This window comes from Phlebotomus papatasi, chromosome 3 (assembly GCF_024763615.1).
Source record: "Phlebotomus papatasi isolate M1 chromosome 3, Ppap_2.1, whole genome shotgun sequence".
NCBI classification, from domain to species: domain Eukaryota; kingdom Metazoa; phylum Arthropoda; class Insecta; order Diptera; family Psychodidae; genus Phlebotomus; species Phlebotomus papatasi.
In genome coordinates this window covers 8,074,650-8,088,325 of record NC_077224.1, presented here as the reverse complement: position 1 = coordinate 8,088,325, position 13,676 = coordinate 8,074,650, and the positions used below count along the sequence as shown (strand labels likewise).

The 13,676-nt window shown below is 33.4% G+C and overlaps 1 protein-coding gene across 1 annotated transcript in view; it reads right to left on the bottom strand.

Moving 5' to 3' along the window:
• Nucleotides 1-257: 257 nt before the first annotated feature.
• The window catches only part of LOC129806620 (neither inactivation nor afterpotential protein C), a 36,427-nt gene continuing 23,008 nt past the window's right edge, over nucleotides 258-13,676 (bottom strand). The window contains exons 6-9 of the mRNA XM_055855341.1: nucleotides 11,157-11,760; nucleotides 6,525-7,116; nucleotides 5,021-5,363; nucleotides 258-4,963 (exon numbers count right to left, since the gene is read on the bottom strand). Of these exons, the coding sequence (XP_055711316.1) occupies nucleotides 4,565-4,963; nucleotides 5,021-5,363; nucleotides 6,525-7,116; nucleotides 11,157-11,760 (1,938 nt within the window). The 3' untranslated portion in view covers nucleotides 258-4,564. The remainder of the gene's footprint in view (nucleotides 4,964-5,020; nucleotides 5,364-6,524; nucleotides 7,117-11,156; nucleotides 11,761-13,676) is intronic.

The window sequence follows — 13,676 nt, the reverse complement described above, 5'->3', positions numbered from 1 at the left end:
ACACATGGAAATAGAACTAGCAGACAGATTAATTCAAAATCCTCTAAAACCCCATTGTATTAGATGTAACCCATTTAATTATTCAAGTAATTTTCAAGGCTAAGGCTCTCTCTAAAGCATGAAGCTTTTAGTGCCTAAATTAGAGCTTTCTGATTAACCAAAAATCCCGTGTTACATCTGCTATCAGTTGTAAATTAGTCCTGAAATACCATGAATGCTTCTATTCGGATTTAATAGGAAATGGAAGAAAAATCACATTCGCATAAATCATAATTTATTCTCTGTGTGTGTGTTTCTGATGCGGAAAACTAAAACTCGTGCGAGCATAAATAATATGAGATTGATTTTCATAGATACAGCTAATGATAAGTTTGTTCAAACTTATGCATAAAAGCCATGATTCTTTCATTGAAAATTCGCTTGAAATATAGTTAATTTGAGAGATATCGCATTGAAATGTTTATGAGGAAATATTTATTTGTGACATAAAATTGGCCTGAATTGTAGGAAAATTGATTTAGAGACGGTTTACGCAATAACAATATTGATACAGCATAGGGTAGCGTGCGGTATTTCGGGACACTTTTTAGCACTTTCAAGTTTCAAACAGTTTATCGATTTCTCAATTTTTTTCTTTATTGATACAAATATTTATGTTCCTTATGCTATCCAGAATGAGATTCTTATCGAAAAATGTTGAAAAATACATCATTTTTTATACAAAAAAGCAAAAAATGTAAAGAAGTAAGAGTGGTATATTTCGGGACAGTTGGGTATTTTGGGACAGACAAAAGTCGCTATCATGCAAATAAATTTCACCGTGCCTGAATATTTGCCTTTAAGTAGAAGTTCTAAACTCCACACTTTCATAAAAATTTTGTTTAAATTTCGCTTATAAAGTGACTTAAATCGAAAAAAACTAAGCACGATTTGTATTGACATCTGCAAAATTGACCACTGAAGGTTTTGTAAAAAATGAAATGTGACACTCAAAATTCACGCGTATTTCACACTTTAAATTAAATAAAATTTCAGAAGTTTTATATTTATCTGATACGTAAACAATATAATATTATATTTCATATAGAACTTAAAAAATAATTAGGAAACAAATATTTATAGGATTTTTATGTGTCCCAAAATACCCATACTATGTCCCGAAAAGCACCTTGTCCGGAAATACCACACGTTACCCTAATATCCGATTTAGTAATTACTTATTCTCGTACGCCAGATAAGTTAGACGTGGTACAATCAATGGCGTAATTATAAGCATTGTTAAAGAGCTTTAGCCAATTACATAAAATAAGGCCTTAATTATGCACTTAGTCTTAAGGCTTATTCATGCTATTTACTTTTCACTGCTCGTTACTAAGAGTTTCATTTGTTTATTATTCCATAACTCCTTAAAAAATTCTTGAGGTAAGAAATTATTCAGTATTTAATACTTTAAATAATGATGTTCGCCAAAAGATCTGTAATATCATAAATAAAAAAAAACTTGATGTAATAAACTTAATAAGTATTAAATTTTTAAGTTTTACTGAACTGTTCTGAGTGAAATTTAATTTTTTTACTAACCAAAAACCGACTGTCTATTGATCAACATTGGTCAAAATTAAGTTTTGAAATGACCAAAATTGATCTTTTCTATATTGATTAAAATTTGTTTCTTATAGCTCCGGTACACCTTTTAGATCGGGAAAAAACATGAAGTCGAAATTCACATCCCTTTTCTTTCTTTAAAACTTTGCATATGTCTATCCTACTCCTTCGCACTCTTCTTCTTCTTTTAAAAATTAGACCATATTAAATTTAGTTCAGTCGAATTTCGGATCGAATGAGTGGGATAGACTTATATAAATCTTTTGAGAGAAAACAGGACCCGAATTTTGATTTTATGAAATTATACCGAGCTAAAAGGTGTGCCAGAGCCATCATTAATCAAAATTGAACTGTTCATTGAACAACATTTGTTGCTAACTGCCCAAAATTTATCCCTTTATTAATCAAAATAGTTTTTTTATTGATCAAAATTGATTTTTAACTGCGCAAAATTGATCATTCTATTTCATCTCGGTAAAATTGTACGAAATCAAAATTCACGTCCCTGTCTTTCTTATAAGGTTTGTCTAAGTCTAACCCACTTTTTCGAATTGAAAATTGGAATCAACTAAATTTAATTTGTTGTAATGATCAAAAGAAGAAGAAGAAGAAGAGTGCAAAAGAGTAGGATCGACATATCAAGAACCTTTGAGAACGAAAAGGATGTGAATTTCGACTTTATTAAATTTTCCTGATCTAAAAGGTATGCCGAAGCCATTCCTAATCAAAATCGAACTCTTTGGTGATCAAAATTGATTTTTCAGGGTCCAAAATTTATCTTTTTAGTGATCAAAATTGATGTTTTTGTTGATGAAAATTATATTTCTTTCTATTAACCGAAATTGAATTATAAATTGACCAAAATTTATATTTTATTGGTAAAATTTGAGTATTATTTGTTCAAAATTTTTTTTTATTCATCATAATTCTTTTTTTTTAATCAACCGAGATTGTTTCATTTTATTGTCCAAAATCGAATTTTTAATTAATCAAAATTGATTTTTTAACTGCCAAAAATTATTCATTCTATTAATCGAAATAGTTTTTTTTTAATTGAACAAAATAGAATTTTTTATTCGTCTAAAATTGATTTTCAACTGCCCAAAAATATTTTTTATTGATCAAAGTTGTATTTTTTATTGATTAAAACTGTTTTTAATTATTAATTGACCAAAATTGATTTTTTATTGATCGAAATTTGAATTTTATTTGCCTAAAATAATCATTTTATTGATGAAAATAATCAAATTTGTTTTCTATTGAAAAAATGGCTTTTTATTGACCAAAATAAAATTTTTCATTCATCAAAATTGATTCTCAACTGCTAAAATTAATCTTTTTATTGATCAAAATTGCCTTTAATCGACCAAAATTAATTTTTTATTAGTCAAAATTGATTTTTATAGTTCCTCAAAACTGATCGTTTTACTGATAAAAAATTCTATTTTTTAATATTTAAAATTGTTCTTTTATGTCTCCGATACACCTTTTAAATCAGGAAAATTTCATGAGATCAAAATTTACGTCCCTTTCCTTCTCAAATGTTTTGCATTATGTCTATCTCATTCTTTCGCACTCCAAATTCAATTGAGCTAAATTGAATTTGTTGTGATATTTAAAAGAAGAAGAGTGCAAAAGAGTGAGATAGACGTATGCAAAACGTGTGAGAAAGAGAGGAAATCTAATTTCAATTTCATGGAATTTTTCTGATATAGAAGATGTGCCCGAGCTATTATTGACCAAAATGGAATTCTTCATTGATCAAAATTAGTTTTTTAACTGCTCAAATTTGAATTTTAGGAATATTAGCTGCTCAAAATTGAAATTTTATTAATCAAAATTGATTTTTTATTTCGACACAACTTTTAGTTTTAGATCAACAAAATTTCATAAACTCAAAATTCAAATTAATTTTTTTTTAAAGCTTTATATATGTCTATCCTACTCTTTCGCACTCTTCTTCTTCTTTTTAATATCACACGGAATTAAATTTAGATCAGTCGAATTTTGAGACCGAAAGAGTGGGAAATATTTATGTGAATCTTTTGAGAAAGAAAGGGTCGCGAAATTTAATTTCGTGGAATTATACCAAGCTAAAAAGTGTGCCAGAAGCATTATTAGCCGAAATCGAATTTTTCATTGATCAAAGTTGAGTCTCAGTTGCTTAAAATTGGTTCTGTATTGATCAAAATCGATTTTTTATTGATTAAAATTGAATTTTCGCTACCCAAGATCATTTTTTATTGATTAACATTGTTTTCTTTGAATCAAAATCGATTTTTCATTGACTGAGTATTTTCTAGTGTTTCAATTTTCAAATTTTACTAACTGAATTGGATCGAATTGGTTTCGTTTACTGAAAAAAAATTGATACTGCTCAAGAAAATGGCTTTATCAATTTTTTCAGTATACAAAACCAATTAAATCAGATTTGTATGTCTTCATATCTTACTCAAATCCTTTCTGACAAAGCTTTGAATCTTAATTTTCATCGAACTGTTCACACTGATCACAAAGCCATTTTCCTGAGCAGTATCAAGTTTTTTCAGTAAACAAAACCAATTCGATCCAATCCAGTCAGTAAAATTTGAAAACTGGGGTCCCGGTCAAAATCCCGAAAGCCAAAATCTCGAGTTCTTAAAAGTGTCACAGCTACTTCCACGATTGCCCTCGTACTTGCTGGGGCATATAGTAGTTTCATTTCTTTCAGGATTTTGATCATTCGAGATTTTAGCTTTCGGGATTTTGATCCTTTCGGGATTTTGGCGTTCGGGATTTTGGCTTTTGGGATTTTAGCCTTCCGGAGTTTGGCAGCCTCCGTTTAATTGATAGATACAGTAAGTCATATTTGAATCAGAAAGACACGTTCGGTTTAACCAGATTTTCCTTCAAGGTAATTGAATTGCCCATCGGTATTATTTTTAATTGAAAGAATCACAGCTATTAAGCATGATTTTGTTCAAACTTCATCGGCATATCCTTCGAGGATGATACCAGGAGCTATTTCTTCGCAAATGTACTCTCCAAGGGTCTCTAAGGTCGGCAAATGGTTCTCATTGATGTCATCCATGGTCAGGAGATTATCCTGCTGCAGGGAGAGTTTCCTTAGGCGCAAGCTCGATGTCGGGCTGAGACTTTCATTGAGATTATCATCCACGATGCCCTGGCAGGACTTTGGACGAGTCAGGACACGGCTCTCGAAGACCACATTGTCCACAGGAGAGATGTTTCCATTGGACTGAATGTACTCCTCACCAGGAAGAGACATCCTATTGTCAGTGGAACGTTTCATTGAGGCGCGATTGTAAGTTGTCTTCCTCAACATTCCTTGGAAGTTGAATGGTGGCTCATCGGTGTCCTGAAAGCAGGAAGAAAATGATTGAGTGAACATTTGGGACGCTCTGGTCATCCTTACATCTTCACTGTTGTTTCTCTGAGCAATCCTCTTCATCTCACGCACAGGATCAATCTTCCTCAATGAGTATTCATCTGGAGCGCGTCTCTGTTCTAAATCCGACGCCCCTGAATCTGATCTCCTGACAGGAACAATCCTTTGGGGTGAATGTCCATTCTCAAAGGCTGGGGGCTGAGGAGCTTGGCGTTTCTTGTACACCATACTCCTCCCACTCAATGAGACACTATCATCGAATTTTCCCAGCATTTCTCCCACACTTACGCGTTCGTAGGGTGTCGTTGATCGACCTGATGGATTGTCCCTAGTCGCATTGCCAGAAGATGCCGGAGGCTGTGGGGCGCGCCTTTATGGAAAAGGAAGTGGATTAATTAATATTTCGTGTCCTTGTGAATATCTGTGGCAATGGTACATTTTCAGTGAAATATTTCAATATCGTGAAAGGGATTCTCAACAGATGGTATCATCTTCAAAGGGCGATATTGTATTTTCCGACCGTGCAAAGGGGATTGTTATTGTGAGAATTATTGCTAATGCTTGAGACCTTTCACACCTAGTTGAACATTATTGCCTATATGAAAGTTATTCCCAAATAAATTCATTTCAACATACAATTCAGTAAGAAAGCACCTTAAAGATGCAACCAGTTAAGAAATTCTTTAAACAATCTGGGATTAGATTATCCCTCTAACACTGAATAATTTAAATTTCTTATGTTAATGACTATCGTGTCGTAACGTAATCGTAACATTGAACAATATTGATATATTGCCATTGCAATAATTGGCATATAATTCGCAATATTAAAACCTTAATCAGAAGTCATTTAATATACCAAACTATAGGCTTGATTCATTATACAAATATTAACGTCTACATGGGGTAATCAGAGATAATTGCACCTTATTTATGTAATAATTAATATTAATGGTGAGGATTATGGTTTGCATAATTATACTAAGCTTTATCGCCCTTGGAAAATTAATGCATTGATTTATCAGATAATATAACTTTTGAAAGAAAATTTAAAAAAAATATATTTAGAAAGATGAAAAACTAATAATCAAAGGAATAAGGGAATAATGAAGTATTAGAAATCAGAATATATACAGAGCCTTAAACACAATTCTTTATATTTATAATATAAGAATTTCCCTTTCAAGTAACACATCAAACAAATCAACTTCGAAAACCAGTAACAAAAAATGAAATTCAGATTCAGAATCCGATTGAATATCAAAAATCACCTAAATTCTTTCCATTGCCTCACCCTTTTTTTGAAATGAAACACATAACCAGAACGAAGAACGACAGATGAAAAAGGATTCTGCGGTTTCTGTACCAAAGGAGATTGTGTTTTGAAGCGCGAAATACGGAGAGGAAATTAAGATAAAGTTTCGGCAGATTAAAAAGTTGCTAAGACAACAGTCTTAAATCGACCGTTTGAGTGGTCTGTTGATGAGAATTCTTGCATGATTGTGGATGGAAATTTGCTGAAAGTACTTACCTCTTGAGAGGGGTCGTCGTAAAGTCTCGGCAGAAGGGTTCATTGAGGATGGAATGGGTCTTGAGGCCGTAGGAGGTGTGGGTGGTGGTGTCGAAGGAATCCACGAAGGCACTGTGGGTGGCAGAAGCTATTTCAGCTGATAAATTGATGCGACGCTTCATTGGTGCGTCCCATGCTTCATCATCCGAGTCCGCGGAAAGTGGGGCCATTTGTTCACCCGGATGACACATGAAGGATGTGTCGAAGTAGGGAATATCGTCCAGACGGAATGGCAACTTCCACACAGCGGGCTTCTGGACACCAAGGAGATTTGCAGGAGTCTCTCTGGGATCCACACGTTCCAGCAAGACACAGCCAGAGCACAGGGTCACACCGGCCACGTGACGTTGATTGTAGATGTGCACCTGCTGGGAGAAATTCACAAGATCCTGGAATCGGGCAGCACGATAGTGCAGCAGAACCTGATAGACCGTTTTAGAACGCCAACGACGTGCAAAGTCCTTTAAAAATTCAGCTGTTGCCTCGTCAATTTTGCCCGTTTTGGCACAGATCAGCGGACCATACTTCTTCCTCACGATGTACCCTCGATAGGCTGAAATGACACAGGATAAGCTGAAAGAACTACGAGAATCATTAAATCCCTGCGTTCAGAAGTAGTCTTTGCAAACTGAGAACTCTTCTGTCACTCAATCTTCTGCATTTCCCTATTTTACAAGGTGGTACTTTATGGTACACTGAGAAATAAAAGAGGGTGCGATTAACAGTTTTCCTCAGAACTTTAACACTTTTTAGGTGTAAAAATATATCAACATTTTTTTATGTTAATTTTACACCTTTTTAAGGGTAAAATTAACATGAAAATGAGTACCTTTAACCTCTAATACACCTAAAAGGGTCATATTTGCACCTAAACCAAAACTAAAAATTATTTAGTGGTTTATAATCGATTTATAACCGATTTGAATCCATTTATAAATCACTCAGAAAATTTCCCAAATTAGCTTAAGAGGCAATACAAGTGATTTTCGGACAAAAATTAGAAACCGCTTCATAACTGGCTCCCTACTGGTTTAGAAAGGATTGAGGTCGATCCGCGATTGTGATAAATTCTAAGGCCTTTACAACGAACCCTCGCATGAACATCTGTGTATAGAAGTCAATTCTTCATGTGGAGAAGGGGGCCAAATCACAAAAAGAGAAGCACTAAACTTTGTGTTCTGGGCCTTAAGCGGTATTCAGAGTAGAGGTTTAGTCTAGTTCTCGAAGGTCTCAAAATTCTAAATGGCGAGTAATTTCATTGCTTTTTGAGAGCCTAATAGGTCAATTGTCTTTAATAATCCAATCATAAGTTGAATTTTTCCAAAAAAACGTGATTTTTGGAAATGAGAAATTACAGCAGTTAAGCCATTTGGCTAAGCCTTAGGAGTCCCGTTCAAAATCCCAAAAGCCAAAATCCCGAAAACCAAAATCCCGAACGTAAAAATCCCGAATTGTTAAAAAAAAATGTCATAGCTACTCCCACGATTGCACCGACGCTTCCTGGAAGCAAAGAGAAATTTTCTGTGTCTTGGGAAATTATTCTACACATTATCCTCCATATAATTTCATCCCCTTCAGGATTTTGCACATCCGGGATTTTGGCCTTTTCGGGATTTTGGCTTTCAGGATTTTGGCTTTCGGGGTTTTGGCTTTTCGAATTTTGGCTTTCGGGATTTTTGCTGTCTCCGAAGCCTTAGGTCCAAAGCCCGTATTAGGGTAAAGAGATAATGAGTTATTCCAGAACCTAGGGATACATAAAGACCTTGCATGAACCTCTCTGGAAATGTTTTACTCAACCTCTAAAACATATTCAAAAATTAAAATGTTCCTAAATTCATGGTCTTAGAGTCGACTCCCAAAGGTCCCAAGTATCTATCTCTAATCGTTTGGCCTCTAGGAATGGTAACGGCCTGTCAAACGGACAGACGGTTAGACGGCATGCCTCCAGGGTTGGGCGAATTTTTTACATTTTACTTAATTTTTTACATAGTAAAAAAAAGCCTTTAACACGTGCTATATTTTTAACATGCAAAGTTAAAATGTAAAAAATGTAAAATTGATTGATACTCATCAAATATCAAGTTCATTTTTTTTTTATTTTTTACTCAATCAAAGCCTGTCGTCTAAAATGCATGATGTAATTTACTGGCAATACCAATTTAATTTATAATACCCGATTGAATCAATATAATAGTAACCATCTAAAAGATTAATATTTTTTGAACTTCTATATTTACATGCTCAGGGAGTTTTCCAATTATTCCGTGGGTTTTGCTAATCATAAATATTGTAAAAATCATTGAAATTAAGATTTATTTCCTGCTCTTTTCATAACGATAATTTTTTTTTTTGGGAGATTTTGCTATATATCTTGTCCAAGACATCACATTCCAGAAAACAATGTTCATGAAAAGAATCAGTGTCTCCTTGTTAACACTGATTCTGTGGTAATGAATGTTTCTATAATGATATTCTAAAAACCATCGTGCTTTATTATTAAAATGAGACTAACGTATTAAACAAAAATTCACACAGAAATTACGATGTTGTATCTATTTTTAATAAAATCTGCACAGAACCCAAGTAAAAACGATCTAAATTGCTAAAACTTTCGTTCGAAAGCTGTGAGGATTTTATATTCAATTTTAACCATTTTGTGCTGAAACTGTGCGCTCTTTATTTGTAATTTTAACCTTTTCGTGTTAAAGCTATGGGTGTATTACATACAAGGAAAATCATTTTAAGTTTAAGTTGTGCAGGATTTGAACATAATAATAACCAGTTTATGCTGAACCAGTGCCGGTTCTGCGACAACCTTTTTTTTAACTCAAGCTGTGCGGGTTTTATGCAAAATTATGATCGTTTTTACTGAAGATTGACTTAAAAATATATTTTTGACTTAGTTCTTTGCGTAGTGTGTTTAACCCCTTTGTATTAAGATTAAGAACATAAAATCCTTAATTGTTCCTGCACTTCTGGAGTTTTTATTGGCTTCTTAAATACAAAACATAGCTAAATAATTCTTCATCAACTCTTCTATTTGAAGCACTTTCTTTTAGCTCTGATTTCTGGTTAAGTGATAATAAAAATATAGAAAATATATCACTGTATTACATTTGTATTGCAATTATTGTAAATATATCAAATTGCAAGTTCTTTTTCGTATCATTATATCAAAATCTCTTAAAAATAATCTATATAATTACTATAAAACATTATTAAAAAGTAGTTTTTTTTAGATTTTAGAAATTGATTGATCAAGTCATGTCATAAGCCTAATTCAATTTTTTCTTCTCTATGTTCCTTATGAATTTCACCCATAGCTCTTTTCTGAAAATTCGAGGCACTGGACTGACTATTAAAATTTAATATTATAGTGGGCCAAATTCATTTATAACACATTAAAGAAAAAGATTTATGCGAAGCATAAATTGTCCGAAGGTAGCACGCTTTCCCCTATATCTTTTTTAATTTATTTATTTAGGGTATTGTAATGTTCTGTGTTTACTTGCCTTCGTGTGTATTTACAACTGGGGTAAGCCAGAACCCTTTGAAACAGAATAAACCGAATATGAGCTATTAGGCTCATTGTTCAATAAATTTAAAAGAAAATACATATAGAGGAAAGTGCCTATGCTTCGTACGATCCCAAGCTTCGTTATGACTAAATTTTTGCTATCTTTGTCAATAAATGTCATTCCGCAATATATTTTAAAAACTGGGCAATTTCCCCTAGTTTTTAACTGACAGAATTCTTGCTTACGATGGTTCTTCAAACAGAATATCGAAAATCCATTGATTCGATTCGAGTAAGTACTTCTGAACGCAAAGAATAATATTCATGATATAAATTGTAATCAACATCACCCTCAATAAGTAATTAATCACTGAAAGTCCTGCATAGCATCAATATCAGTATTCCAATTACTCAATCACGTCATTATCCTGACATAAATCATTTGAATATTTTGCATTTAACGTGAATATTTTACTTTGTTCTTCATTTTTCCATCAACAGCTGATTAATGCACCATCGCAACTTTGAACTTTTCACTCTCCATGTAGAATATTTTATGAATTAATCGTTCAAACTTGCACATGAAAATTGATGAGGGAAAGAGTTGTTAGTGGTGTGGATTGTGCGAAGAGTAGGGTATTATCAAAAGGATTTACAAGTGAATAAGAAAGGCATACAGTGAGTTATCCAGCTTTATTGCAAAATTTTCACCTTTCAACAACATTTTCCATTTAATTAGCCATTTTGTTACTCAATTACAAATGATATTTAGTGGAGATTTTGGCTAGTTAGTTGGAGAAAATCATGCATAGAATATTAAATGTTGACAATTATGGAGGATAGAGCTTACTAATGGATGGGAGATATCTGAAAGAGTTAGAACGGCCAAGAAGTTATTCATTTGTTCTATTTCCTCAACATTGACAATGCAAATGGTATATCACTCAAGAAACTTCAGCACTTTCATTGGGGAATAAAATATATCAATTGCAATGGGGTAAAAATATATATGTTCTTCGGTATCAGCAACTTCTATTCATCTGTCGAGTTGGTGTCTGACTCACCCTCGGACTCACCTTTCTGGATGAAAAGAGCAGCTTTCTCCACATCTGGCTGCTGACATGGCATCATTGAATCATGTTGCAACTTTTTCAATTTTCCAGCCATATTCCGTTTAGCCAGAAATGCCCTCATCATTGCTTGAACCTTTATGATCTTCTTCACCTGCGTCTCATACAGCCTGGCCAGATACTCCACATTGTAGTACTTGAGGAAGACTTTAGTCTTCCCAATTGCCCATCCTTCCATCTTCAGGCGCACAAGGAGGAGGCGACAGTTATCACGTGTCATCTCCACATTCTCGTTGAAATCAAAAGCGAGGAACTTGTAGCGCCTGAGGAACTCGGAGAAGGGGATGCGGTAGGGAAAGCCTTTCTGACCGGCAACGGCTGTGTCAACCACGGCCATTGCCTTCAGCTGCTGCCTCACCATCTCACCCTGAAGTGCCCTGGGACGATTCTCCAAGTCAGCCCGGATGCAACGCACGAAGTGGACCCCACTACTGGTGGCAGCGATTGCCAGAGAGCGCAACACTTCCAGGCACGTGTGCCTGAAGATTGACGCCAAGGTTCGCATCTTATGGACCTGGGAGTACTCTCCATGCGACAGAGTGTTGATTTTCTGCAAGTAATGCATTTAAAGAGATCAATTCCGAAGGGCTACTCACATAAAGCTCCAGTGATTTTTGATATAGGATATAGTTATTATATTAATCACTAGATATTTATACAGACATTAAAAAACAAGTAAAGAGGTAACACAAGTTTTTCAAAAAAAGCTTCTAAGAGTATTCAAGAATTCTCAAGACAGCATTTAGAGGTACAGTAGACTCTCTCAAATTCTGGCATTTGGGACTGAAATGTCAACCGAATTAGAGAGAAATTCGGGCAGCAAATTGTTTGAATGCAACAATTTTTTGTTCATCCGCATACTCATACTGAGTTTACATTCTAATTGCTATTTATAAATTTTATGAAAACCTCTTAATAATGCAAAATCACATCAAAGCTAAGACAAATCATGGCAAATTTGAGCATATTTGTTTCATTTGATAATCATAATCGAACTTGAAAAAATGTCAATAAACCTTTTTTGAATTTAACTGCCGCCCGAATTAAAAAGTAGCTCGATCTTAAAAGAGCCGAATTAGCGAGAATCTACTGTAACAAGAGCTTTCAGCAGAAAAAGCTTTTTTAAATTTCCGATATCTTATTTATACAAAGCTTTCAGAAGCATGAGCAGTTTCATTAGACAAACCTTTATAGGTCTTCCATATAAAACTTGAAGAAGTAACAAGAACTTTCCCAAATAAAGCTTTTAGTAGTGTCAAAATTTTTGGGTTTTTTAGTATATCCTAATGATGTTATAGAAGTATTAATAAATTTTCCAGACAAAGCTTTAAAATACAAAATACAAAAGGTATTAGCAAAAGTTTTAGCATGAAAAGCTTCTAGAAATGTCAAAATTTCTCCAAGTAAATCAAATCAAGTATCTGAACTTTCACTATGCAAATCTTATAAAAGTATCAAAAGATTTATTAGGAAAAGCTTGTCTTAGTATCAAAAGTATTTCTGTATATTTCCGGCATTTTCTAATAGAAGTTTAAAAAGTTTTTCCCAAAGAAGCTCACAAGGAGCATTGAAAGTTTTACGAATAAAACTTTTAGAAGAACCAAAAGTTTTAGACAATGCTTTCATAAATATCACAAGCTTTAAGACCTCCTTTTAGAAACATTAAAAGTTTTAACAAAATATATCTTCTATGACTATAAAAAGTCTTTCTGAGAAAAGCTTTTAAATGTACCAAAATTACAACTAAGCAAAGCTTTTAGAAGTATTAAAAGTTTCTTCAAGGAAACCCTTCAAAAATATAAAAAGTTTTACCAAGCAAAGCTATGGTAAATATCAAAATCATTTTAGGACAATGCTTTTCGAAATACCAAACCTTTTATGGGTATTAAAAGTTTCTCCTAATCAGGGGCGTGACGCGTGCTGAAAAAACTTTTGAGTTTATTAACTATTTTCTGTCATTGTATAATGAATTAGCAAATAACACAAATACAAAATAAAAGTCAATTTAATATAGAATAGGCAACCGAAAACCCCAAATTGGCAACCTACGTAGTTTTGGAGATATCTCGTGAAATGTGCATGAAAACAGGAAAAAAATTACACTAAAACTGGTCGCATTTTTCAGAGCTAATGTCACCCCCTTGCTCCTAATAAAGATAATAGAAAAAATACAAATCTGACCAAAAAAAACCCTAACGGAAGTACGAAAACTTTTACCAGGCACAACTTTAGACGTACTAAAAGCTTTTTCACAATTGGCTAGTAAAACATTAAACAGGAACAGCTTTTAGAAGTATCAAAATTTCCTCCAAGTAAATTTTTTAAATCCAAGTTTTATCTTTTTTTTAAAAGCAAGCAAAGCTTCTGAAAGCATCAAACTATTTCTGGACAACACCTTTAAAAATATCTTAAATTTTAGCAAGTAAAGCTCTTAAAGGTATCAAAAGTTATTCCTAATGAATTTTT